The sequence below is a fragment of the Giraffa tippelskirchi genome, chromosome 9 (assembly GCF_054371585.1).
Source record: "Giraffa tippelskirchi isolate mGirTip1 chromosome 9, T2T-mGirTip1v1.2.pri, whole genome shotgun sequence".
In the NCBI taxonomy this organism is placed as follows: Eukaryota; Metazoa; Chordata; class Mammalia; order Artiodactyla; family Giraffidae; genus Giraffa; species Giraffa tippelskirchi.
In genome coordinates, this window is record NC_137283.1 from 48,921,842 (window position 1) to 48,949,753 (window position 27,912).

A 27,912-nucleotide genomic window follows, 5' to 3' on the forward strand; every position below is an offset into this window, starting at 1 on the left:
GGAGCTAGGACAAAGACCATATATGTATTTCTTATTATAAGTCATAATATCACAGTTATGCATTTAAAATAAAATAGTTAAAATGGCAAATTTTGCTATATATTATCACAACTTCTAAAAATAATGTGAAGTGCCAAAAACTATTGAATTTTGTACTTTCTTCCCAGCTTAATTGAGATACAATTGACATTGTATAAACTTAAGGTGGATGATGTTAATTTAATACACTTAAATTGCAAAATGACTACCACCAAAGCATTAGCTAACACCTGCATCATGTCACATAATAACCATTTTTTGTGTGTGAGGTGACATCGTTTAAGATTTATTTCCTTAGCAACTTTCAAGTATATGATAGAGTATCATAATCTGTAATCATTATGCTGTACCTTAGATACCCAGAATTATTGGATTCTTCAAGTGGATAAATTGTATGTGAATTTTATTTCAATTGAGATATTTTTAAGAAAGATTTTATATGTGTGTTGCACACACACACATCCACTATATAATAGTGCACATATATAATACATACTGTAGAATAGCTTCTTTTCACAAGTGTCATGTTCTTCCTCTCACCTTGTCCCCTGACAGTTGGACACCACATGCCTTTCATTGGGTATCAGTACAGGGTTTCGGTGACATGTTTGCTTAGTAGACCTGGCCTGATTTATATATTTACTGGCAGAAATTTAGGCTAATGGAGTTTGGTTGATTTGTAGGGCTCTTCAGTTCAGTTCAGTTGCTCAGTTGTGTCCGACTCTTTGCGACCCCATGAACCGCAACACGCCAGGCCTCCCTGTCCATCACCAGCTCCCAGAGTCCACCCAAACCCATGTCCATGGAGTCAGTGATGCCATCCAGCCATCTCATCCTTTGTCGTCCCCTTCTTCCCTCAATCTTTCCCAGCATCAGGGTCTTTTCCACTGAGTCAGCTGTTCGAATCAGGTGGCCAGAGTATTGGAGTTTCAGCTTCAACATCAGTCCTTTGTTGTCGATCTCAGTAGCACAAGTTACATTTCAGTAACCTCTCCAAAAACTGGGTACCTTGTGCTAGAACAGTGTTCCAGTTTGAAAATGTATTTTAATAACACAGTGGCCTTATACTCAGTAAAATATAGTAACTCTAAGCTTCTTGTCTCCTTAGTAAAATGAATGATAATTACATCTGCCTCTGGAGAAATTCAGAATCAAATCAGTTCCTATCAAATGTGTAGCAAGTGACTTGTGATACACCATTGAAAAGTGTCATGGTGGCTGATCAAACAGTGTAAGATCTGTTGCAGTATGGTGTATTTTGAAACTTATAACACCATCTGTATCATTAAAGGGAGAACCAGAAGAATGATTAGCATAGTGTGTTTTTTGAAGAAGTTGTGTGTCAGGTAATGGGGTGAGGCAGAAATGGAGTCGAGAGCCACAAGTAGCTTATGATGAGCAGTAGGCATCACTGTCGCATGTGGCAGTGAAGTGTTTTTCAGTGGTTGTCCTCTAAAAGCCCAAACCTCTGATGGGGCCAATGAAGTCTGTGCCTTGGAAAGTGTTTCATCATCAGTGCCAGCAGAAGAGTCACCCTTGAATGGGGCATTGGTCCAAGTACTTAAGACTGTGCCAGCCAGGATTTGCACATTACAAAAAAGATGTTCTTGCCCTCTGTCCTCAGTGCTGTTCAAGGAGGATGTTTATGTGCAGACAGCCCTTATTTCCTCTTGTGGAAGGAAGGTGGTGGTTTCCAGAAGGGTGACCTCTTGTCATTCACTCCTAGCAGTGCTGCTCAGCAGCACAGCCAGTCCTGTGCTGAGTTCCAGTCTTTGATAAGTTTCGAGTCTTTGAACAAATAAAACAGAAGTTTCTGTTGCCTAATAGAAACCTTACAATAGAAATTAATATTTTTTTAGTTGTATTTTATGCTTTAACCACTAAATCATTGAATGCCAGGTCCAGACAGCCCCCTGTGTGGCCTTGTTGAGTTCACCTTGTTGCTATAACTTAAAGTATCAAGCCATCTCAACACAGTCAGAAGGCCTGGTTGGCTTTTTTGATGTGGTTATCAGTAACTTTGTGAATGAGACTATACCTGGAAGACTGTGGGTCTTTCTTGTTGCCTATAGAATAGTAACTGTTAAAACAGCAAAGCAACAGGGAGATTCCCGGGAGGTCCAGTGGGTAGTACTTGGTGCTCTCACTGCCAGGGCCCTGAGTTTGATTCCTGGTCAAGGAACAAAGATCGCACAAGCCGCCTGGCGTGGCCAAAAAAGCAAACAAAATTCCCCAAACAAAAGCGACGCAGCAGAGGCAAGACAGACTCCACATCTAAGTCAGTTTTGAAATGAGTCAGTTCTTCCCATGAGGTGACCAAAGTATTGGAGTTTCAGCTTCAGCATCAGTCCTTCCAATGAATGTTCAGGACTGATGTCCTTTAGGATGGACAGGTTGGATCTCCTTGCAGTCCAAGGGACTCTGAAGAGTCTTCTCCAACACCACAGTTCAAAAGCATCAATTCTTCGGTGCTCAGCTTTCTTTATAGTCCAACTCTCATATCCATACATGACTACTAGAAAAACCATAGCTTTGACTAGACAGACCTTTATTGGTTTTTAATGCTGTCTAGGTTGGTCATAGCTTTTCTTCCAAGGAGCAAGCGTCTTTTAATTTCATGGCTGCAGTCACCATCTGCAGTGATTTTGGAGCCCCCACAAAATAAAGTCTCTTTGCTGTTTCTATTACTTCCCTATCTGTTTGCCATGAAGTGATGGGACCAGATGCCATGATCTTAGTTTTCTGAATGTTGAGCTTTAAGGCAACTTTTTCACTCTCCTCTTTCACTTTCATGAAGAGGCTCTTTAGTTCTTCACTTTCTACCATAAGGGTGGTGTCATCTGCATATCTGAGGTTATTGATATTCTCTCGGCAATCTTCATTCCAGCTTGTGCTTCAGCCAGCCCAGTGTTTCTCATGACATACTCTGCATATAAGTTAAATAAGCAGGGTGACAATATACAGCCTTGACATACTCCTTTCTCGATGTGGAACCAGTCTATTGTTCCATGTCCAGTTCTAACTGTTGCGTCCTGACCTGCATCCAGATTTCTTAGGAGGCAGGTTGGGTGGTCTGGTACTCCATCTCTTTAAAAATTTTCCACAGTTTGTTGTGATCCACACAAAGGCTTTGGCATAGTCAATAAAGCAGAAGTGTGTTTTTCTGGAACTCTCTTGCTTTTTCTGTGACCCAATGGATGTTGGCAATTTGATCTCTGGTTCCTCTTCCTTTTCTGAATCCAACTTGAACATCTGGAAGTTCATGGTTCATGTACTGTTGAAGCCTGGCTTCGAGAATTTTGAGCATTACTTTGATAGCGTGTGAGATGAGTGCAGTTGTGTGGTAGTTTGAACATTGTTTGGCATTGCCTTTCTTTGGGATTAGAACGAAAACTGACCTTTTCCAGTCCTGTGGCCACTGCTGAGTTTTCCAGATTTGCTGGCATATTGAGTGCAGCACTTTCACAGCATCATCTTTCAGAATTTGGAAGAGCTCAGCTGGAATTCCATCACCTCCACTAGCTTTGTTCATAGTGATGCTTCCTAAGGCCCACTTGACTTTGCATTCCAGGATGTCTGGCTCTAGGTGAGTGATCACACCATCGTGGTTATCTAGGTCATGAAGATCTTTTTTGTATAGTTCTTCTGTGTATTCTTGCAACCTCTCCTTAATATCTTCATCTAAGTCAAGGTCACCTTAATTTGTCATTGTTGTGGTTGATGTTGAGAGGGTGCAGCAGCCACTGATACTGCTGTAGTTCCCATCCTGGGAATTTTTGAGCCCTTGAAAATCACAGGGCAGAGCTGGGCCCAGTATATTTGGTACACTGTCCCCTTTGAATAGTAATCACTAACAGCAGGTATCTTTGCTGTGATGCTACTTGCCTTTCTGATGGCATTTTACAGGGCTGTTTTGAGATGTGAAGGATCCAACTGCAATACAGTGGTGGTAGGAAGTATATAGTTAAAATTGGGGGCTTTTGTTTTTCCAGACTTTTATAAACTTTTTATTTTGTTTTGGGGTGTAGCCTATTAACAAAGTTGTGGTACTTTCAGGTGAACAGTAAGACTTGGCTATACACATACATGTATTCATTCTCCCCCAAGCCCCCTGCCATTCAGGCTGGCACACAACGTTGAGCATAGTTGTATGTGCCATGCAATAGGTCCCTGTTGGTTTTCCATTCTAAATATAGCAGTGTGTACATGACCTTCCCCAAATCCCTAACTATTTCTCTCTGCCCCCCAGCAACCATAAAGTTCTTTTTCTAAGTCTGTGAGTCTCTTTCTGTTTTTTAAGTAAATTCATTTGTATCATTTCTTTTTAGATTCCACATATAAGGGATGCCATATGATATTTCTCCTTCTCTGTCTCACTCACTTCACTCAGTTTGATACACCCTAGGTCCATCCATGATGTGACAAATGGCATCATTCTTTTTAATGGCTGAGTAATATTCCATTGTATATATGTACTACATCTTTATCCATTCCTCTCTTGATGGACATTAAAGTTGCTTCCATGTCTTCGCTGTTATAAACAGTGCTGCAGTGAACATTGAGGTGCGTGTATCCTTTCGGATCATATTTTTTCCCAGATAGATGCCCAGGAGTGGAATTCCAGGGTCATATGTAGCTCTGTTTTTAGTTTTTTAAGAAACCTCCATACTGTTCTCCATAGTGGCTGTACTAATTTACATTCCCACCAGTAGTGTAGGAGGGTAAAATAGGGGGCTTTTGAAAGGCAGATAGCAAACATTATACATGGTGTATCAGACCTAGACGGGAAGCTGGAATGTGGAGACTCTGAAAACATCCCTAGTAAGACAGGCAGAGATAGCTTCAGGTGACACACTTTGGTGTAGTCTGTTTTTCAAAGGAATGACATTGAAATACTGTGAGTATATAGCACATGTCCAGGTCCAGTTAGTATTCCACACTGAAGTCTTTTTCAGTATTTTAGTACTTGACCTGTGGTAGTTGGATTGGAATTTCAGTTTTTTGAGCCTTTCCAGGTTTTTCATCAGTGTTTAGGAGAAACACACCCCTTTTTTAGACTTTTCTTCCTCTGTACATGGACTCCATTCAGCATGTCCTTGCCACTTTAACATAGCTGAGAATACAGCTTCAAGGGATAGGCCAGCCAGACCCTTAGTCCCTGTCCTGAAGGAACTTTTCTGGGGAATGGATATGAGTCATCCAGAAGGAAAAAAAAAAACCCTGCCACATCTCTCACATAGAGTAGGATGCCTGGTAAATGTGGTTGAACCGATATGTATAAAAACCAAGAGTGGTCCAAAGCCCCAGGCGTTAGGATTAGAGCACAGAGGTCAGGTGTGTCAGGAGTTTGAGAACAAGGACTGGATCAGGAATAGAGATTTGAGAATCATGTGCATAAAGGTAATATCTGAAGAACTGAAACCCCCAGAGATAGGTAGAGTAGTAGGAAGGTAAAATAATCTTGAAGGGAATCGTTAGGTATGGAGGCTGTAGCTGGGGAAACGGAAAACTTAAGAGATGAGCGTATTAGCATATTTTGTCAGGGAGGTTCAAGGATAGGAAGGTAAGGTGGTAAAAAATATCGAGGAGAATGAAGACTGGATTTTGTGAAGGTAAGTCACTGGTGACTTTAGAGAAAGTTTCAGTAGAAGTTTGGACAGAATGCAGATTGGTAGAATTTAAGCAAGTGAATGGGTATGAAGCAATTGAAAATGTATACCTTTTCTTTGAAACAGACCAGAGAGAGGAAGGTTAGTAGAAGAAAGCACGGACGTGGGGAGAGTCCTTGTTTTGAAATAGGCACCCTGCCCCTTATGGTAGACTGAAAGAAGGAGCCAGTAGACAGGAGGGATGAAGGGGGTGTGAGATACCCCAGGTGGCAATACTGTATAAATTGAAAGGTGCTGGAGGCGGTAAGGTTAGGCCTGGGCAGGAGAGACCTTAGTGGGAGTAACTTGCTCACTGCGTTCCTCTGTCTTACACCAGACCATGTAAGAGATGTAGAGATCCCCGTAACTCCTCTAAAGAAACAGACACTCACTTGCATGCTGTTACAGGTGACTTAAATAGATATCTTACAGCTGACTGTTACTGGAAAAACAAACCTCTACTCAAAACTTGTAAGAATTATATCTGGAACAATTCAGAGTCTAGAAAATAATACATCTGGCAGAGAGACTGCGGAGAGAGCCCAGTGTGATTTTCTTTCTCAAGCTGGCAAGCCATGTACTTGAAAAGATGCTGGATTATAACAACATGGAAAGGAAAGATACTAGAGTAAAAAATTCCTGGGTCATTTCAGGAAAAAAAGTAGTGAGTTTCATTTTCTGATGTTTGTACTTTTCACATCTTGTCAACAACTCTGGTTGTGTTGCCAGACTCCCAGAAGTCACCTTGTAATTATAGACTTTCATTTTCATTTTGTCCCATAATCACTTGTGATTTCATTTCTTTATCATCAATAGAAGCTGAATGGTTTTATATTTTTCCTGGGCAGAATATTCCCTAAGGGAAATATTCAAGAGCCTTTTTGGTTGCTCCCTGGCATTTTCAGTTTGTGTGTCCTTAACTGTATTTGATTTAGAGGAATTATTTCTTAAGAATTGAGTACTTTCAGAGAATTACAGATACATTTTGTTTGCATCCTATAAAGGTCTTGATTGCTGGACTTTGGGCACACACCAATACCAAGATAGGCCTGGGAAGTAAAATCGTGACATGAATTTGAGAGCATAAGAAAAAATAGAAAATGATTTGTGAATCCTATCAAGATGTTAGCAGCCAGACTGAACATAGAGGAAAGACTCTTTTAAAAGATAAATTAGTGTCTGTGACCTGGATTATTTAATAGGAGACTAAAAATGAAGTAGTCTATCTCTCCTTTTTCATTAAAATGTTTTGTTTTTGGATTTACTTAATAATATGTATCCCACACCCCCTTCATCCCTCCTGTCTGCTGGCTCCTTCTTTCAGTCTACCATAAAGGGCAGGGTGCCTATTTTAAAACAAGGAATCTCCCCACGTCCGTGCTTTCCTCTACTAACCTTCCTCTCTCTGGTCTGTTTCAAAGAAAAGGTAGAAATTTTCAATTGCTTCATACCCATTCACTTGCTTAAATTCTACTACATGTCCACTAAAGTACGGAGCCACATAGGGCTGTGAAGAAATATAAGATATTTCCTTTGCTCTGAGGTGATCTGTAGTCTGGTTGGAAGACAAAACACAAGTGAATCAAGTACAGGGCCTTGAAGTGGGTCCCATATTTATTAGGAATCAAAAACAAAAATGGAGAGAGGGGTATAGGAGCTGAATGGGTGTCAGAAGTGCTGAGCTATAGTTTAAAGGGCTAGTCTCTATTCAGTACTGTTTTCATTGTGTGGTCCTGTGTTTTAAAGAATTGTATTGAGCACATTTCCCTTTTATGTAAATGCTGGTTATTGTGCTTTCATTAGTAGTAGTATCCTTTTTTTTTTTTTTTAAGTATTATCCTTAATCCTCTTTCTGCTTTTCACAGAAAATAAGTCTTTAACTGTTACTAGATAATACTGTGAGTTGGTTAAAACTTCATAATATATATGTATATTCTTAGCCAGCCACATATTCACTGCACCACGCATGTTCTCAGAACTCACAAATGAGTGACAGCAGCGTCAGCCCTTCCCATTACAGAACCTTATGAGTTTATGTGTATTAAATTTTAAAGCTAAATTTCTTAACGTTTTCCAGACTAAAAAAGAATAGTTTCTAATGTTTTACTTCATGTACCCCAGTGGATTGTCACCCACTCCAGTTTGAGAAACGTTCCCTTGAGACAGTATGATTTTGTCAGTGAATGTATTGTTGAGGATTAGTTTGACTATAGATAATGGGGACCGGAAAAATACTACCTTAAACAAGACAGTTATTTTTCATTCACATAAAAGAAGTATGGAAGTAGGCAGTCTTGGACTGAGATGATGGCTCCCAAGATACGTGGGATCTAGGCACGTTCCATCCTTTATTCCTTCAACTCGAGGGTGTGGCTCTCATATTCTAGGATGACTGTTCAGAAAGTAGCCATGACTCCAGGTTTAACCAGCAGGAAGGAGGAAGGAGATGAAGAAGGGCAGGGACTTCCAACTTTAAGGAAGATTTTCTCGAAGTCCCACAGAATACTTCTGATTATATCTCAGGGGCTAGAAGTTTGTACATGGCTATATCTAGTGTAAGGGAAACTAAGAAATGTCTTTTAGCTGGGCAGCAAAGTGCACAATTAAAAATTGGAGTGCTGTTCTAAGAGGTAATGGTGAGAGTTCGGGTTGACCTCTAGGCTGTGGCAAGTGGAGGTAGGGAGTCTTCATGCTTTTCGTTTTTTTTTTGGTAACAGCTTTCGTAAATATCCACACATTACAATTCACCCATTAAAAGTTTACAATTCAGTTGTATATAGAATATTCATCGAGTTATGCAACCATCTGAGAATCATTTTGGAAACATTTCATCACCCTATAAAAAACCTCACTGTTCTTTTGGTAGTCATTCCCTGTTCCTCCCTCCTCCAGCTCCCTTCCCCTGGCACTCACCAGTCTACTATCTCTGCGTTTGCCCGTTCTGGACATTTCATATAAATGGAATGACACAACACGTGTTTCTTTGTAACTAGCTTCTTTCACAAATTGTAATGTTTTCAGGGTTCATCCGTGTGTAGCATGTAGTATCCCCCCACTTGATTGTTGAATAATATTCCATTGTGTAGATAAATCACATTTTGTCCATTCATCAGTTGTTAGACGTTTGGTTTGTTTCTACTTTTTGATGGTGATGAATAATGCTACTGTGAACATTCATGTAAATTTTGTGTGAACATGTTTTTTATTTCTCTTGGAGTTTTGAGTAGAATTGCTGGGTCATAGATATAGTCAGATCCTTCGCCCAGTTTTAAATCGCATTGTCTATCTAGTTACTATTGAGTTGTAGGAGTTCTTTACATATTGTGGGTCCACATCAACCTTGATTGCAACGAGAGATCCCGAGTCAGACCACCAACCTAAGCTGGTTTTTTGTTGTTCAGTTGTAGGAGTTCTTTATATATTCTAGATATAGGTCCCTTATCATTTTCTCCTATTCTGTGGATTATCTTCTCATTTTCTTGATGCTATCTCTTGAACCACAAAAGCTTTAAAATTTTTTATGAAGTCCAATTTATCTTTCTTCTTTGGTTCTTGGTAATATATATATTTGTAAATACACTGTTCACAATACATTGTGAGAAATGTATTTTTTAGCCAAAAGGTGGAAGCAACCCTAGTGTCTGTCTGCAGGTAGATGGATAAATAAGATGTGGTATATATCAGTACATACAATGGAATATTATTCAATCTAAAAAGAAAGGAAATTCTGATACATGCTACAAAGAGAGGAAACCTCTAAGACACGCTGAGTGCAATAAACCAATCACAAAACGAAAAATACTGTATGATTCCACTCACATGAGGTAGTTGGAGCAGTAAAATTCATGGCGGTAAAAAGTGGAATGGTGGTTGCCAACAGTGGAAGTAGGGGAGATGGGGTGTTAATTGTTTAATGAATATAGAATTTCAGTTTTAGAAGGTGAAAAAAGTTCTGGAAATGGATGATGGTGATAATTGTACAACAGTATTGAATATATGTAATGCCACTAAAGTATTTACTTACAAATTGTTTAAATGGCAAGTTTTCTGTATGTTTTACTGCATTTTAAAAAATATCTTGCAGTTTTAGCTCTTACATTTGGATCTGTAATCCATCTTGAGTTCATTTTGTACGTGATGTGAGGTAGCGTTCTAACTTCCTTCTTTTGCATGTTATCTGTTTAGTTGTCTCAGCGCCATTTGTTGAAAAGGCTGTTTTTTCTCCATTGGATTGTCTTGGCATCCTCTTTGAAAATTTACTTGACCCTAAATGGGAGGGCTTATTTCTGGATTCTCAAATCTACTCTATTGATCTATGAAAGTGTTAGTCGCTCAGTCATGTCTCTTTGGGATCCCATGGACTCTAGCCTGCCGGGCTCCTCCATCCATGGAATTCTCTAGGCAAGAATACTGGAGTGGGTAGTCAGTCCCTCCTCCAGAGGATCTTCTGTCCCGGGGATCGAACCTGAGTCTCCTGCATTGCAGGTGCTCTTTACCGTCTGAGCCACCAGGGAATTGTTTATATCTTTATAACAGTGCAACACTGCCTTGATTACTGTACCTTTATAGTAAGTTTTGACATCAGGAAGTGTGAGTCCTTTAACTTTGCTCTTCATTTTCAAAATTGCTTTGGCCATTCTGAGTCCATTGAATTTCTGTGTGCATTTTCTGATCAATTGTCAATTTCTGCAAAGAAGCTGGCTGAGATTTTGATAGGGGTTGAGTTGAGTCTGTAGATTAATTTGGCGGATATTGCCATTTAACAGTATTGGCCTTTAGTCCTTAAACGTGAATGTCTTCCCATTTATTTAGATCTTTTATTTCTCTGTATATTTTTTTAAAGTTTTCAGAGTATGTTGCATGCATACTCTGTAACTTTTGTTACATTCATTCATGTTTTATTCTTTTTGATGCTGTTGTAAGTGAAATTGCTTTCTTAATTTCAGTTTGTTCATTACTAGGATATAGAAATACAATTGATTTTATATGTTAATCTTGTATCCTGTAACCTTGCTGAATTTACTAGTTCTAATACTGGATTTCATTTGGGTTTTTAAGTGAATTTCCCACATAAAAGGTTATGTCATCTGCAAATTAAAATAATTTTACTTCTTTTCCAGTCTGGATGTCTTTTAGGTTGTCTTTTGCTTAATTGCCAGAACCTCCTTAGAAGTGGCAAGAGTGGACTTTCTTGTTTTGTTCCTGTTCTTAAGGGAAAACTTTCAATATTTTCACCATCAAGTATAATGTTAGTTATGGGGTTTTGGTATGACTTTTTGATGCCACGTGGAAAGGTGTTACTAGCATTTTATATCTTATATTTTTAGTGTGTTAATACAGGCTTGTGCCCCAGGGGCAGAAAGTATGTGCTATAAATTAAAGCTGTTGTGGATTCTTGTACATTTAGACAACACTTTTGTCTTGTTTCAGCAATGGCTGCTATCCGGAAGAAACTGGTGATTGTTGGAGATGGAGCCTGTGGCAAGACTTGCTTGCTCATTGTCTTTAGCAAGGACCAGTTCCCAGAGGTGTATGTCCCTACGGTGTTTGAGAACTATGTGGCAGATATTGAAGTGGATGGAAAGCAGGTGAGTATACTATTCAGAACAACTGCTACTGTTTTTTATGTTAGGCTATTCATAGAGCCTTGAGAGAATTAGGCCTCTTCAGTACATAATATAACAATAACAAAAAGTTAAAATGAGAAATCTGTTCTCTTTTCGCCTTTTCAATTCAGTTCAGTTGCTCAGTCGTGTCCGACTATTTGCGACCCTGTGGACTGCAGCACGCCAGGCTTCCCTGTCCATCACCAACTCCCGGAGTTTAATCAAACTCATTTCCTTTAAGTCGGTCGTGCCATTCAACCATCTCATCCTCTGTCGTCCCCTTCTCCTGCCTTCAATCTTTCCCAGCATCAGGGTCTTTTTCAATGAGTCAGTTCTTCACATGAGGTGGCCAAAGTATTGGAGTTTCAGCTTCAGCATCAGTCCTTCCAATGAATATTCAGGACTGATTTCCTTTAGGATGGACAGGTTGGATCCCCTTGCAGTCCAAGGGACTCTGAAGAGTCTTCTCCAACACCACAGTTCAAAAGCATCAATTCTTCGGCACTCAGCTTTCTTTATAGTCCAACTCTCACATTGTACATGACTATTGGAAAAACCATAGCTTTGACTAGACAGACCTTTGTTAGTTTTTAATATGCTGTCTAGGTTGGTCATAGCTTTTCTTCCAAGGAGTAAGTGTCTTTTAATTTCATGGCTGCAGTCACCATCTGCAGTGATTTTGGAGCCTCCAAAGGGAAAGTCTCTGCTGTTTCCATTGCTTCCCCATCTATTTGCCGTGAAGTGATGGGACCAGATGCCATGATCTTAGCTTTCTGAATGCTGAGCTTTAAGGCAACTTTTTCACTCTCCTCTTTCACTTTCATGAAGAGGCTCTTTAGTTCTTCACTTTCTACCATAAGGTGGTGTCATCTACATATCTGAGCTTATTGATATTTCTCCCGGCAATCTTGATTCCAGTTTGTGCTTCATCCAGCCCAGCGTTTCTCATGATGTACGTTAAATTAGCAGGGTGACAATATACAGCCTTGACATACTCCTTTCCTGATTTGGAACCAGTCTGTTGTTCCATGTCCAGGTCTAACTGTTGCTTCCTGACTTGCGTATAGATTTCTCAAGAGGCAGTTTGGGTGGTCTGGTAGTCCCATCTCTTTAAGAATTTTCCTGTTTGTTGTGATCCACACAGTCAAAGGCTTTGGCATAGTCAATAAAGCAGAAGTAGGTGTTTTCCTGGAACTCTCTTGCTTAGTTCAATTTTATTCATTTTAAACTATTATCATCTAGATTATGTCCACATTCGTGCATATTTCACATGAGGAAGCCTTAGAATGTGTTCTTTCCAGCTTTATTTATATTTCAAATTTAGTTTGTTGCCAAATGGTTAATACTAAAATGAACCTTTGTATGGATGGGCTTTTTTTTTTTTCTGTTGTAGTATTTCATTAAGTGCTGAAGTTTGAGATTACTAGGTCAGTGTGTTCTTATTGATTATGCTTCTCAAAGGGTTGTACAGCTCTGTACCACCAACAGTGTGACATTTAAACAACATGCTCACATTTAGGTTTGAGGTTTTTTTTTTAATGTCTTTTGACTTCAACATAAACAGGCTGCTGCATTTGCTTCAGTTAACTTGTCACTGGCGGTGAGGACAGTGTTTCTTCCTTTCTGCCCTGAAAGCCCGCCAGCAAGACTGGAGCAAAACTGCTGAAATTAGAATAGTTTCTCCCTTTTCTGCTCCCTTTTGTTATCAAAATAATATCCAGATTCCTGTCCATCTTTTGAAGAGAAATGAAATTCTCATTGCAAATGGGTTAGCTGAAAGGAAAAGTAGAACAATGGGCTGTTTTCCAACACACTCAGTCCTCTTAGGCATTCAGTCACATATCTCATGCTGCTAGCACCTAATTTATTGGCTTCCACAATTCTGTCTTGCTTCCTTCTCCTCTTCTTGCTTTCCTGCTGTCCCTTTCTGTCCCAGTACTACCTAACCTCATTTTGTGGGACTGTGTGTGGAAAGCACATTAGGCCAGCTGCTTCGAATTCTAGGGTTCATCATTACTTGATACGTGCTTGATACTTCTATGACCATGAGTAAGCTGTCTAATCTTTGAGCCACTTTGATTTGTAAAGTGGTTTAAGCCATTTTATGGTTGACAGCAAGGGTCTATGAAGTGACTGAAGGCATTTGGAAGCACCATAGCACTTGACAAATTGGACTGAACAAGACCATACTCAACACCCCCTATTATAGTTTATCCAGTAGCCATGTGGGCCACAGTTGATGCTCTCAGGCCATCAGGAACCCCATGGGACCCTTCTGGTCACGAATGGATGAAAAAACCACAATGAATTCGTGCCTGAGAGAACTTTGTCTGGGTCCTGTACCCTGCTGGTAGCCAATCAGTATAGTGTTGCCAATTCAACTTTCAATCAGTTCTCTGAGTGGATGCTTGGGTACAAGTTTCTGTGGGCTTCATAGGAAGATGGGTTTTGCGTAGAGACAGGGCCCAGTTCTGACAAGCTGGTGAAAATTTGGGCCTGCTGTCACATACCAGACCTCGTACCCAATTTAGATAGCCACACACACACACACAGAAAGACCCAGTGGCTTGAAGGAAACAGGTTTAGGTTGGTGTTTTCATAGCACATTTCTCAAAGGCGTACTGAATGTATATTGCTGGGTTTATCTTGTCATTTTGAGAATGACAGCTGTTGGTTGCCATGTGTCTCCAATCATCAGTTGGGAAAGTCTTTTCCATCTGTGGCAGTATATGTCTGGGGGGTACTGTTGGCTCTTCTGTCCTCTTGGAAGCATCATTTTTGCCTTGGGGTCTTTGGAATGACTAGGATCTTCTTACCTTTAAGAAATATAGGGATTTTGACGTATAAACCTGGAGGAATGATCAGTGGGTATCTTTCTTCCTCTGCCCGACCCTGGCAAAATGAAAGCCCTTCAACCAGGGAGAGAAACCCTGAAAAGGGGGTACTTGAGGATATCACATCCTAGCTACCTACCTCAGAGCAAATCGGTACCCCAGGGTGAGAGAGGGCGCCTCCTGCAAATGTTCTCATAAGAGTAAGCACCCACAGAGCCCAGGGAACCATCCAGGATTATAGATGGTTATGGGCCAGGGAATAGGTCTGCCCAAAATGGAAAGGCCCATTCTGTCGTGAGACAGGCCTGGCACCCTGGAATCATTTATCAGGAGACAGAGTTGGCTCTTCTGTCTGACGGAATGCTCATGAGGTGTGGAGGTGTCAGGGGAGTGGGATTTGTGAGAGAATGAGCTGTAGCATCCTGAGGTCAGACCAGTTGTGAGGGTTGGGGATCAATATGTTATGGATTCCTGTACCAAGCTGATGGTAATGTGCGTGACAGAGGTACAGTGGGACTTGTGGAAGTTGTGAGTGACACATCCTGGGGCAGAGGTTGAAGGTGGAAGAAATAATTAGCCATCATCTTTAAGGTAGGAATAATATTTAGATACTGAAATATGGGCTCTGAAGGTGTTAGGAGGAGAAGGCTACTCAAGGCATTGGAGGGAGAACTCCTTGGGCCCCAAGGGCTAAAAACCACTGTGATTGTAAGAAGTGAGTGGGCTGACTACAGTGCCTTACAGGCATGGGGGTGGTGGAGTCCTATCTAAGTCCAGGTGTCTGTTTGCCCTCCTCCCACTGGAAAGTGAACAGGTTCCCAAGGTGAAAGGAGTACCCTCTTACCTATATGATGCTTTCATTCAGCCATTCAGACATTTTTTTGAGCAGTAAAAGCAGAGCCATAGGCCTTTCCTGTCAGCTCAGACCTTGCCCAACACCCAGGATGGTGTCTTTTCTTACCCGTCAATTCAAGTACAGTCTTATTTCCTCACTGGAGCAGAGTGATGAGACAAGGTAAGGAAATGGTTGAGTGAGACTGTATTAAGAAAAATTACTTGTTCTGGTTTTTCCCTGTTTTGCCTTGTATACCTGGTGGGATGTTGTCTATGGTTCATTCACTTTCTTTCCTCTGTAGAATGTTATTTGTAATTAAATGCTTATAAGCTACAAAATTACTTTTGACTTGACACTAATAAAACTGACCATTTTTGTATTTTACTATGTGGACAGTCTGTCATTTGAAGGTACAGTTGTTTCACTTCTTCTGAAAGTAAGTAGTGGGATTAACCTGCACTCTCATGTTTATTTTTCCTGTCATAGGTAGAGTTGGCTTTGTGGGACACAGCTGGGCAGGAAGATTATGATCGCTTGAGGCCTCTCTCCTACCCAGATACCGATGTTATACTGATGTGTTTCTCCATTGACAGCCCTGATAGTTTAGGTGAGTAGCCCTGCAACCTGACGTTTGTCACTGCCTGTGTGGTGGTCAGTTGTTGGTTTCTCAGGCCCTTTCTGGACATCAGGTGGCTGAAAAGCAGACATGAGTTTCAGAGAAGGAGATCATCAGTGGCTAGAGAGTCCTCGAGTCTCGGGACTGTAGACCTTGAGCCCTGAATCCCTTTTCAGCTTAGGTCTCCCTGGACTGCCATGTTCACCTTGTAAAGTAGGTGGGTTCCAAATAGAAAGCTATTTTTTGCCCCCCTCCCTTTTGTAAAGGGGGGCAAGGGTCGGGGGTGGGCATGCAGCATGCTCTGACCAGGGCACTGAACCTGTGCCCTCAGCAGTGAAAGCACGGAGTCCTAACCACTGGATCTCCAGGGCATTCCCCAAAGCTATTTTCTGGACTGAGATTTGGGGAAGGCTTTTTTTTGGGAGTCCACATCTTTTTTCAGTACTTAATATTGAGCCTGCTGCCTCCCAACATCTAGACTGATGATTTGCTGATTCCTAGTGGTGTTTTTAAAGCCCTGTTTTAGCCCTCTTATAAAGCCCCTTAGCTAATGGAGAGAGACTTGAACCTGACCATTACACTAGCTCAGTTGGTCACATGTTACAGAAGCTGCTTTCCTTCAAGGGAAAAAAAAAATGTGTGAATGATGCTGATCTCTTATTCTGCAAAACAGAGCACCAGGGTCTGAAACAGAACTTGCTTTTGGTTTGTACTAAAGATGATAAAACATCTTGCTTGGTGCCGTGGTGCTCTGTTTTAACAGGGCAGTGGATGGTGCAAAGATACTGTCATTATTTACACAAATGACAGTTGAGGGCTGGCTGGTGGCCTGGGCTGTTGCTGGGGAGTTAGGGTTGGAGTGACCCTTTGTGTGTTCTGCTTGTAGTCACGTAAATGACAATACTGAGGGGTGCTCTGAGACTTAGAACCGATTGCTCAGCGTCATGCAGCCCAAGGAACCAAGTTGAGATGGAGCCCCCTGTGTGATACTTCCCGGGACCGAGACTGGGGGTGCTGCCTGCCATTGTCTCACTTTGGTTCAACAGTTGTGTTTTAGTTTCAGTTTTCAAATTAATCTGACTTCCTTTGGTGGGACTCTCGGAAGGCCCTTGAAGCTGAGCTTTAGAGAGAAAATGGACACCTTCCCTTCAAACACACATATGATGAACTTTGCCTAAATCCTGTAGGAATGAGGACTGTGCACCCTTTGCCACCTCATCCAGGGTATAATCTTTTAGGGATAAGAATACCTTCAGAGCAAAAAATTACTCTTATTCTGTCTCACTTTTTTCTTTGAACACTGTATCTCCTGGTCTCGAAGGAAATCTTCAGCTTTTGACCTCTGTCTGTCTACTATGACTTGTTTTTTGCTATCCCCTCACCCAGAGGGCAGGTTCTAGGGAGGAACGCAGAGGTAGAAAGCAAAGAGAGATTGAGCTCCCTCTGTGGAGTACAGATACACCTGGGGGTGGGGTGGGCTGGGCTGATGCTGTGCCTTCACTGTTGGTCTTGGCAGGAGTATCACAGGTAGGTAGGGCCCCTTTGCTGACCTGAGTTACCTTAGTTTTTCCAAGGGCCTTTTAAACGTTCTCTTATTTTGGCTAGGGAGTAGCAGAGAATTCCACTGGTAGTTTGTCCCAGTAAAATGTGTCTTGGGAACTCAAAAGTTCTTATCAAGAAAATGAAAAGCTAATGTCAACCAAATGTTGGAATTTGTTTTTTATGTATGGTTGGATGTTAGACCATGGCCCAGAGTCTGGGTGTAGAATAACAAGTTTGATCAGCAATCAGAATGTTGGTGTGCAGGTTTCAGCCCTGTTGCTGGCTGATCCTGTGTAAAAGGCCAAATAGTAAATAGTTTAGGCTTGTTAGCCATGTGTTCTCTGTTGCATTTCCTGAACTTGCCGTAACTACTCAGCTATACTGTTGTAGCACAAAAGCAGTCATAAAAAATATATCCATGAATGAGCTTGGCTCCGTTCCAGTAAAACTTGACTTATAAAAGTAGACTCTGGATCTAGATAAGAATTCCTTTTCTCTAGCTTAATGGAATTCACAAAGACATCCAAAGCACTCCACTGTAAATCTATGTAAAGTGATGTGTCCTGATATGATCAGATTACTTTGAGGGTAGGAGCAATTATAGGCGATTGCCTTCACTGAATTAGAAGGTAAAAAAATTAAATTTTAAAATTATTCATGAAAAGTGAACATAAGAGAGGCATTTTATTTCACATGTCCTGGATTCTGGAGGTGGAGAGACTATTAGAGTAATAATTTTGTATGTTTAGCAAATAATTATTGAGCACCTACTTATAGAACCTATATTCTAAATGGAGACAGAAGAGCAAAAACCTAAATCTGATAGCAGGAAAGGTTACAAATAACATTCATGGTGGTGGATATGGAATAGGCTGTGGTAGTATGGAGTGTTAGAAGATGACCACATGCTGCTGGTCAGGAGCCTCACTGAAAAGGAGACCTCTGAGCAGAGGTGAGGGAGGCCAACAAAAGACTTCCCAGGCAGAAGGAAGGAGTCCAGTGTGCTGTACAGAGAGCAAGGGTTGCCAGAGCCATGTGGGTAATGGTGTGGACCTCTCCTTTGATCATGAGAGAGATGGGAACTCTCGGATGGTTTGAACACAGGAGAGATGTGTGTGATCTCACCTACTCTTTAAAGTGATCACTGTTGTAGCCTCACTGAAAACTGACCACAGGGTGCAGAGCCAAGAGCAAGATTGAGTGCTGAGGCTGTTGGGCTTCCGTGGCAGATATGCTGGCCCTTGTGTCTTTATTGCTCTGCAGTTCTTAAGGATCCCCTTTGTTCTAGAATAAGGCTTTGAGTCACATTAGTGATTGACTGTAGCTGCTATAGCAAAGGAGAAAAGTATCTGTCTTGTGGGCTGAGGAGTGGAGTGTTGAATTGAGTTTCCTGACCTTACTCATGTAATTTCTCTACCTTCTAGCCAGCAGGCAGGGCATCTTTCCATATTGTAACTCCTGCCTTTTGGTCTTGAAGTCAGAGAGGGAACAGTTTATGCCTAAAACGTAGTCTCAAATTATGATCAGTACCATTTAAATGATCATCATAGTAAGTATGCTGTACGCATTGAGTCAGAATAACCTCATGTGAGGTCTTACAGTTATATCCAATTTATAACATCATCCGTGACTCTGAGATGCTCAAGGTGGTGGGTGTGGGAGCTTGAACCCAGGCCACCTTATCTAAATTACTATAGTATTGGCAAGAAGCTGCAACTGGTTATGATTCATTTTCAGAAGCCACTGAAGCCCTTTGAAATTCCAGTAACCCAAGGGTAAGTCATCCTGAGGGCCCATGAGTAAGGTGTACAGAAAGTGTGTGAACCCTGGGCTAGCTGTAGCTGCAGAATGGGGACTCCTTCTGTAAGCTGTGGTCAGAATCACCCAACAGTGATGTGGATGGCCGGCCAGTGGGGCAGGGGGCACCGTTGTGGAGCCACCCTGTGTTCTGAACTGAACCCTTTGCTCCTCTGTAGCCTTCACCTGGTGCCACCTCCAGAGGAGATGAGCTCCTTGGTATGACTGAGAAAAGCTGGTGATTCTGTACTTAAGAGAAGGGGGGTTAGATTTTGCCTTTTTCATGGTTTTGAAACTAGTGAAATTCCATTATATGTCCAGCATGATTCTGAAGTTTCTTCGCAATTTAACTAGGGCTTCTGGAGATTCTTCAAGATAGAATTATATGTATCCCCAAATTATGTGTATTTTGCTTCTTTCAGAAAACATCCCAGAAAAATGGACTCCGGAAGTCAAGCATTTCTGTCCCAACGTGCCCATCATCCTGGTTGGGAACAAGAAGGATCTTCGAAACGATGAGCACACAAGGCGGGAGCTAGCCAAGATGAAGCAGGTATGGTCTGGGGCAGGGCTCTGTCTTCTGTAGCATTTGAGAACCCAGGACCCACGATTGGAGATTCAGGGAGCGAGGCAGAAACCCTCATAGGCCAGGCTGTTTGAGAGAGAGTCCCAGGAGCCTCTCTCTGTCCCTCTGGCCCTCACTGACTGGGGCCTGCACCGAGGGCCCCTAAGGCTCCCTAGTCCTGTAAGATGGGACCTCTCTTGCGGAGACTGCCTCCCTGAGAAGGGACCATCACAGCAGGAGTCAGTGTGTCAGATGCAGGAGCTTTATCAGGCTTTCAGTCTCCCTGTCCGGTTATTACCTTCGTATACGTGAGCCTAGAGATAAATTGGTGGCAACTGAAGGATCAGGCAACCTGGGAGTCCAGACAGCCCTAATGCCTTTTAAAAGTGATGGGGGTGACACCTTGGCTTCTGAAGTCTTTTAGCAGAGTTTAAATACTCTACACCTACTTACTATATGTATGTAACACTGTTAACTAAACGTGCTCTCTTCTCTTTGCTAGGAGCCAGTAAAACCCGAAGAAGGCAGAGATATGGCAAACAGGATTGGTGCTTTCGGGTACATGGAGTGTTCAGCAAAGACCAAAGATGGAGTGAGGGAGGTTTTTGAAATGGCCACGAGAGCTGCTCTGCAAGCCAGGCGTGGGAAGAAAAAATCTGGGTGCCTTGTCTTGTGAAACCCCTGCTGCAAGCACAGCCCTCATGCGGTTAATTTTGAAGTGCTGTTTATTAATCTTAGTGTATGATTACTGGCCTTTTTCATTTATCTATAATTTACCTAAGATTACAAATCAGAAGTCATCTTGCTACCAGTATTTAGAAGCCAACCATGATTATTAATGATGTCCAACCCACCTGACCCACCAGGGTCCTTCTGACACTGCTCTAACAGCCCTCCTCTGCACTCCCACCTGACACACCAGGCGCTAATTCAAGGAATTTCTTAACTTCTTGCTTCTTTCTAGAAAGAGAAACCGTTGGTAACTTTTGTGAATTAGGCTGTAACTACTTTATAACTAACATGTCCTGTCTGTCATCTATCAGCTGCAAGGTACTCTGGTGAGTCACCACTTCAGAGCTTTACTCCTTTTAACAGATTTCATTGGCATAGCTCTGGGTGGCTATCCAGTTTTTTGAAAATGTGCTCAGCCAGAAAGGCCCAAGTCCACGCAGCTGTGGTAAAGTTACAGTTCTGTGGTTTCATGTTAGTTACCTTATAGTTACTGTGTAATTAGTGCCGCTTAATGTATGTTACCAAAAATAAATATATCTACCCCAGACTAGATGTAGTATTTTTTGTATAATTGGATTTCCTAATACTGATATTTGTCATCTTCACAGAAAGTGTATTGGTTTTTTTTTTTTTTAAAGAAAGTGTATTTGAAAATAAAGTCAGATGGAAAATTCATTTATAAAATTCCCGTTTTGTCAGTTTCTCGGATAAAAGATGGCCATGTCCCCCCATTTCGGCCCCACATATTCCAGTACCCCCTTCCCCAGAGCTGGGCTAAGTAAGTAGGAATTCAGCCTTCTGCCTGAGGCACTTAGACACTCAGAAGGTGGCATAACCTGTCTCACCTGGACTGCAGGTCTGGCTCTTTCTTCTCACTGTATCCAAGTTCCCTCCCAGAGGAGCCACCAGTTCTCTTGGGCAGCCCTCGGTTTCTTTCTCCTCTCCAGCTGACAACTTTTTTTCTGTACCAGTTAATTTTTCCAACTACTAATAGAATAAAGGCAGTTTTCTAAACTTCCTGTATCCTGGTGTTTGTGTTGCTCTCTCCAAGGCTGGGAATGGGAGGATGAATTCTGCCTAGCTCACCTTTCCTTCAGGGGGCAAAGTACCAGCTTGCCCACCCCCCCCCCCAAACCAGCACTAACCTGACTTCTGCCGAGGAGGTGGAAATGAGTATTTTGTCACATTCAAGTTCACAGTGGGGTGGAGTAGGGAATACAGCCTACTGAGGAGTAGGTATTCCAAGCAGTCATTCTTCCAGACAAATCTCAGGAGTGTGATCTTTTCCTCTTACTACCTGTCCATTCTCGGTGTCTTTTTCTGGCAAGCCTGAGCTCCAGATGAAGTTGACTAGGTATGAGGATAGTCTGAAATCCACTTGAGTCCCCTTGGCCCTGCATGCTTTTGGGTTCCGCTCCAGGAGTATGGAGCAGGGCCTGAACAGTGACCCCAGAAACCCTGTGTAAAGGCAGTGCTGCGCTGGGGGTGTCAAAGTAGGTGGGAGACCGGAGGCTAGGATGAGAGCACAGGCTAGGGCAGCGCCAGAATGCAAGGATACGAGAAAGCTGGCTTTTGCAGTCCATCCCTGACTGCCTGCCCCCTTCCCCGCAGCACTGCCCACCCTCTTCCAGTTTAACCTTCAAAGCTCCCAAACTGCGTTGGCAGCTGCCGCCAACTGCATCACCCCGCGCCTGCCAACAGGGTTCGTTCTCCAGGAGTAGTGATAACGGCACAGGCGGGGAGGGCTGTGCGGCCACAGACAGCGCACGCTCCTGTTGCTGGTCACCCTTCCGGAGCCAGGTCCAATCCCTGAAGAACCATTGAGAAAGAATCCGGAGCCTGTCTGGGCCCTGGGCAGGAATCATTCGGGCAACTACCGCACTGCCGGCGCTGCACTCCCTGGGCCGGACCAAACGTGCCCGCGCCTCCTCACGGTCTGGGCGGTGTCCGCATCCGGCCCGGCCGCACCCTTCCGCCCCGCGGGCCCGCAGCTGGAGGCCGGAGGCCGGAACAGTGCCTGCACCACGTGACCCCCGGTTGCCCGCCTTTTAAAAGCAGGCGCTTTCCAACCCCCTTGTTCTTCAAGTCCGCGGCTCCCTACTCTCCATTCTGATACCCACGCCATGTGCGCCGCTCAGCGCTCGGCGGCCGCCCTGGCGGCAGCGGCCCCGCGCACGGTGTACGCTTTCTCCGCGCGCCTTCTGGCCGGCGGGGAGCCCTTCCACCTGGCCTCCCTGCGGGGCAAGGTGCTGCTCATTGAGAACGTAGCATCGCTCTGAGGCACAACGGTGCGGGACTACACCCAGATGAATGACCTGCAGCGGCGCCTCGGACCCCGGGGCTTGGTCGTGCTCGGCTTCCCTTGCAACCAGTTTGGGCATCAGGTGAGCCTAACCGGGCGGAACGGGGGTGGGCATGCGACCCGGGTTAGGAGCGCCCGCTAGTGCTCCGCCGGGCTCCAGGGCCCAGAGAGGCGGGGCTTCGGCTCGCAGCCCTCCGACGCTTTTCCCGGCTGAGTTTCAAGTCCACCCTGGAGTTACGCAAGAAGGGTCATAGTCGAGTGACTCATGGAAAACTCCAGGTTTGCGGTTAGAAGGCTCCCCTTCCCTCTCGCAGCCCTGGTTCCCAGCTGCTCTCCCCTCTCGCAGGAAAACGCCAAGAACGAGGAGATCCTGAATTGCCTGAAGTACGTCCGACCAGGCGGCGGGTTTGAGCCCAACTTCATGCTCTTTGAAAAGTGCGAAGTGAATGGCGAGAACGCGCATCCGCTCTTCGCCTTCCTTCGGGAGGCTCTGCCCACGCCTAGTGACGACGCCACTGCTCTCATGACCGACCCTAAGTCCATCATCTGGTCCCCGGTGTGCCGCAACGACGTCTCCTGGAACTTCGAGAAGTTCCTGGTGGGCCCAGACGGTGTGCCCGTGCGCAGGTACAGCCGCCGCTTTCTGACCATCGACATCGAGTCTGACATAGAAACCCTGCTGTCCCAGGGGGCCTCTGCCTAGGGTGCCCCTCCGACCCCTGCTGCCTGGCGGTCAGCGCTGCTCTCCGGGGATTTTACCCATGAAGGTGTTTCCTCTAAACCTACGTGGAGGAATGCCTGATGTCCAGGAAAATCCCGAGGTGGGCGCTTGTCCTGTCCATCCCAGCCTCCCCTTTCCCAGACCACAGCTCCTCATGAATAAAATGCCAAATGTGAGCACAACTGTGTGTGTCCTGTGTCATTGACAGCGGGGGACACCTTTCCTACTAACCTCATTGTCGTAGGGCTGGGAGCTTAAGCCCCCATTTCTTGGCTGGCCTTACGACGCCAAGCATGAATATTCCAACACTTTGTCTGCAGTGGAATCCACTCCTTCCTTTGTGGGAATCCAGGCTCCTCTCCCAGCGTTTCTCCCTCTGCCAGGACATGCAGCAGGGCCATCCTGAGGCCCTGTTACGAAAGAAAGTCTTTATTTAAAAAAGAGGAAGACGAGTCAAGGGCTGAAACTGCCTAACTCCCTCTGTAGTTATGCCTCTCCTTTCTGAGTGTCTGTTCCGCTCAAAATGACCTTCACAAATAACACCCTGGGCTCCCATTCACATTTGTTTAGTTTGTGGCCTTGTAACTGCAGAGCCAGCCCAGACTGGCCCTCTTCTGTTAATACCAAGATAGTGAGTTGTTCTTCAGAGACAGCAGAACAAAACCACAAATGCACCCAGAGCATGTGCACAGGAGAAAAATTTTGACCTCTAATAATGCCTGGAATCAAGTTTTTCCACCTCCACCCCACCTCCCTGACATAGAATCAAAATAACCTGGATATAACCATAAGGTGCACGCTGGAACACTTTGAAAAGTGAAAAGTCCATTGTCCAGGAAGACCATACCGTAAATGGCCAAGTTCTAATGCCCTGCAATCAAAACCTGCCACACTAGTGCTTCCACATACTAACCCATCGTCCCCTAAATAAAGGTTGATCAAACTCCAGATTCAATTCAGTTCAGTCGTGTCCAACTCTTTGCGACCCCATGGACTGCAGCACGCCAGGCCTCCCTGTCCATCACCAACTCCTGGACTTTAATCAAACTCATGTCCATCTAGTCAGTGATGCCATCCAACCAGCTCATCCCCTGTCGTCCCCTTCTCCTCCCGCCTTCAATCTTTCCCAGCATCAGGGTCTTTTCAAACGAGTCAGTTCTTCGCATCAGGTGGCCAAAGTTTTGGAGCTTCAGCTTCAGCATCAGTCCTTCCAATTAATATTCATGACTGATTTCCTTCAGGATGGACTGGTTGGATCTCCTTGCAGTCCAAGGGACTCTCAAGAGTCTTCTCCAACACCACAGTTCAAAAGCATCAATTCTTCAGTGCTCAGCTTTCTTTATACTTCAACTCTCACATCTATACATGACTACTGGAAAAACCATAGCCTTGACTAGATGGACCTTTGTTGGCAAAGTAATGTCTTTGCTTTTTAATATGTTGTCTAGGTTGGTCATAACTTTTATTCCAAGGAGTAAGTGTCTTTTAATTTCATGGCTGCAGTCACCATCTGCAGTGATTTTGGATTAGGGACACAGGTTTGACAGTCTTGCCTCCTGAGTCCTTGCCCATCAACCTCCTAGTTAAGGTCACCTCCCAGTAAAACTCTTCTCAAAAGTGGGTGCCAGGGACTTCCCTAGTGTTTTAGTGGCTAAGACTCCAAGCTCCCAACTTGGGGGCCGGTGTTTGATCTCTGGTCAGGGAACTAGAACCCATGTGCTGCAACTAAGGATCCCATGTGCCAGAACTAAGATCCAGTACAGACAAATAAAAAAAGTAGGTGCCGTAGTATTGGCTTCTATGCCCATCAGGCAGCGAATCCTATTTTTGGTAACAGCTTCTCCAGGTGTTAGGACCATATAAGTCTACTTTACACAGTTGGCAGCTCATGCGACATAACTTTCTTTCCCCAGGACACTGCTAGATCTTTGCATAGGTCTACCCAGCACCTCTGTCTGCTCTGAAGCTGTGCTCACTGGTTGCTGCTGCTCAGGTAGTCAGCAGAGTACACAGTTGGTTGCTCTGACCCTGCCCAGCAGTTGCAATTTCAGGGCAAGGCTCAGGGTGGGGCGTATCTTAGAGGCCAGCTGCCACTTCCCAGGTGTGGCTCAGTTCCAGTCCCTCCATCTGTGGTCCCTGCTGTCAGTAATCTCTTGAGACAGACAGATCTGGAGCCACTTCCTATCACCGTACAAGGGACTCTGCAGGGCGGTACGCAGTGAAGCTGCTTCTATATTTTTTCAAATTTTTTTTTTAAATACGGACTGCTTCTCGAATTTGTATGTCATCCTTGTGCAGAGGTCATGCTAATCTCTTATCATTGCAATTGGAGTATATGTGGTCCCAAAGTGAGCACTGTTATGCAGCTTCTGTTTGGACAAACACCCAGATATTTCGCTGTCAGTCCAGAATGTGGTCCAGAGATTCTGGGGTCCCAGTGTTCATGGTCACATTGGTGACTCAAGTCCGTGCTGTGTTGGAATCAACTCTGAAGAACTTCTCTTCCAACCCTAAGCAGAAATCTTTGCTGCTGTTCTCCCTGTCTGCCCTTAGGTCATTAAGGGCAGTATCTGTTCTGGCTCCCTCTCCCTCCATCATCAACAGGCCTACCACCTCCCTCTGGCTGCAAGGCCTCTCCACCTCAGCTTTTTTTTACTGTTTGGCTGCTCCACATAGTGTATGGGATGTTAGTTGCCCAACCTTGGATGGAACCTGCGTTCCTGGCATTGGAAGCGCAGTCTTCACCACTAGACTGCTAGGGAAATCCCCTCCACCTCAGATTTTGAGGCCCCTCTGAGGTGACCAAAGGCCAAGCTCTGTTGCCCATTTAGACCCCACCCTATCTGTGCCCCTCTTAGAACCAAGACCTGATGACATCTGTGAGTGACTCGTCTCACCCCAGAGGGTGAGAGTCTGGGTGCCCAGTGACTCACCCCTCATCACCCACTTTTTTTTCTTCTTCAGTTTATGCCTTGAGCTCTAAGAGAAAGAAACTTCTGAGATCCCCATGTGGCTGATGCTGGCTGATGACTACTCCTCCCCAGACTTGAAGTTGCCTGCCTCCTTTAACTGTCTTTTCCAACTCTCTCTTTTTCAGGAAGTCTCAGACTAAAGCCCCGTTAAGGGTTCATCTTCCTCCGCATAAACTAGACCTCTTCCCCAAAAACACACACACAAACATTCTTTCCCATTCAACAACCACCCTACTGCTACTGGCTGGGACCTGCACCCACTCCACCCCATTGTGAATCAGCAGCTCAAATTAACAAGTAAAAGTGAAGGAATCCCAGCAAGTCTGCCTGAAGTCCTGGCCTTTGGTAGTACTGCCTCCGGGACACTGCCTGATCTGGGAGCAGGCAGCAGAACTGAGTCTACAGGTCTTCCGAGAAGGGCTGGGCCCTGCTGTTATGCAACAGGTTCAGAAACCTCCATTTCAGAAGCTCTTCCAGAAAGGCTGGTTTAAACTTTCTCTAAACATTAAATCCAGTAAATCATGTATGTGTATATTGTATCATTATGTACACACTAAATAGTTTACAGATTTATTTGTCAACTATACCTCAACAAAGCTGAAAAAACAAAATCTGATTCAATCCATTTGGTGAGGCCCTTCTTGCACAATTAGCCCTTTGTCAGATGACTTACTTTTTCTGTCTTCATGGAGTTCCACAAACAACACTTAAAACAAGTTTATTTTCAGAGACGTATTCCTGGCCCAATCAACCTTTTCTCATATATTTTTTTTTTTTTTTGGCGGGGCGCACCCTGCAGCATGTAGGATCTTAGTTCCCAGATTAGGGATCCAACCTGTGTCCCCTGCATTGGAAGCACAGAGTCTTAACCACTGCACCACCAGGGAAGTCCCTCTCGTAAGTTTTAACTTTGGGGTAATACTGAGTGAAAAATAATGGCTAACGATTTCCCCAGGAGAAATGAATCCATGGCTTTATTATAAATCCATGGCATGGATTTATAAAGAATGGACAGGGATCCAGGTCAGAGTACTCCGAATTTGGCAGGTTTTTGTTGCTATGGTCACCAAATAGGCTGGAAGAGCGTGCTTCCATAGAGGTGTGACAGGTGTGACACACCTGTGCTGGTACTAAAATAAAACCCAGCTGGAGCTGGTCAACAAGTTACTGGGCATCGGGAACTGCTGGATTGGGAAGTGGGAGCTCAGATGAGAGAGGTTCTTGCCTGAGGAGTGAGGGCTCATGGGCCCTGGCCCTGAGGGTAACAGGGAAGACGACTTGAGATCGGACATCCTTCAGCTTTGCCCCACGCGAGAGCTCAACTCCAGACCTGTCACGTGAAAAAGCAAAAACAAAATCACCAGCTAGGTGGGTCACTTGCGGGTGGGTATTCTGTAAGTTGCATCCAGAAGCATTGAAACTGACAGGACATGACAGTGATGTTCTGGGCAGAGGTCCAGCAGCCTTGCCATCATTCATCCTGCAGACAGAAATCCTATTCCCAGCACCCCTCCCAGGTCTAGGGTAGCCGTGGCCCGCAAGGCCAAGACAGCAGACCCAAGCACAGGCTCACTTAATCCAACTGCCTAGGGTCAGGCAGTGTCCAGGCACACATGCAGCCCACCTTGGATGGTGTCCTACGGTCCTGCGTATCTGTTACCCCAGCCTCTGTCCCCAGCTTGTGACTGTGCCTGTGTACCTGT

The 27,912-nt window shown here is 44.1% G+C and overlaps 2 protein-coding genes and 1 non-coding gene across 6 annotated transcripts in view; 2 read left to right on the forward strand and 1 right to left on the reverse strand.

The window, feature by feature from the left end:
• The window catches only part of RHOA (ras homolog family member A), a 47,319-nt gene extending 26,091 nt beyond the window's left edge, over window positions 1-21,228 (forward strand). For all 3 annotated transcript variants that reach the window (XM_081525652.1, XM_081525653.1, XM_081525651.1), the window contains 4 exons: window positions 11,118-11,275; window positions 15,449-15,569; window positions 19,340-19,470; window positions 19,985-21,228. In XM_081525652.1, coding sequence (XP_081381778.1) covers window positions 11,120-11,275; window positions 15,449-15,569; window positions 19,340-19,470; window positions 19,985-20,158 — 582 coding nt within the window. In that variant the 5' untranslated portion in view covers window positions 11,118-11,119 and the 3' untranslated portion in view covers window positions 20,159-21,228. The remainder of the gene's footprint in view (window positions 1-11,117; window positions 11,276-15,448; window positions 15,570-19,339; window positions 19,471-19,984) is intronic.
• Window positions 21,229-22,290: 1,062 nt separating this feature from the next.
• GPX1 (glutathione peroxidase 1) lies at window positions 22,291-23,419 on the forward strand. Of its 2 annotated transcripts, none has more exons than XM_081525649.1 (2): window positions 22,291-22,598; window positions 22,863-23,419. In XM_081525649.1, exons 1-2 carry the CDS (start codon window positions 22,338-22,340, stop codon window positions 23,217-23,219), a joined length of 618 nt encoding a protein of 205 aa, XP_081381775.1. In that variant the 5' UTR covers window positions 22,291-22,337; the 3' UTR covers window positions 23,220-23,419. The 2 variants fall into 2 exon arrangements, with proteins under 2 accessions (XP_081381775.1, XP_081381776.1); XM_081525650.1 differs by having other exon boundaries at window positions 22,291-22,460.
• Window positions 23,420-25,490: 2,071 nt separating this feature from the next.
• Window positions 25,491-25,593, reverse strand: LOC145522088 (U6 spliceosomal RNA). Its single transcript, XR_014065904.1, has one exon. It is a non-coding gene; the product is annotated as a U6 spliceosomal RNA (small nuclear RNA).
• Between the last annotated feature and the right edge of the window lie 2,319 nt (window positions 25,594-27,912).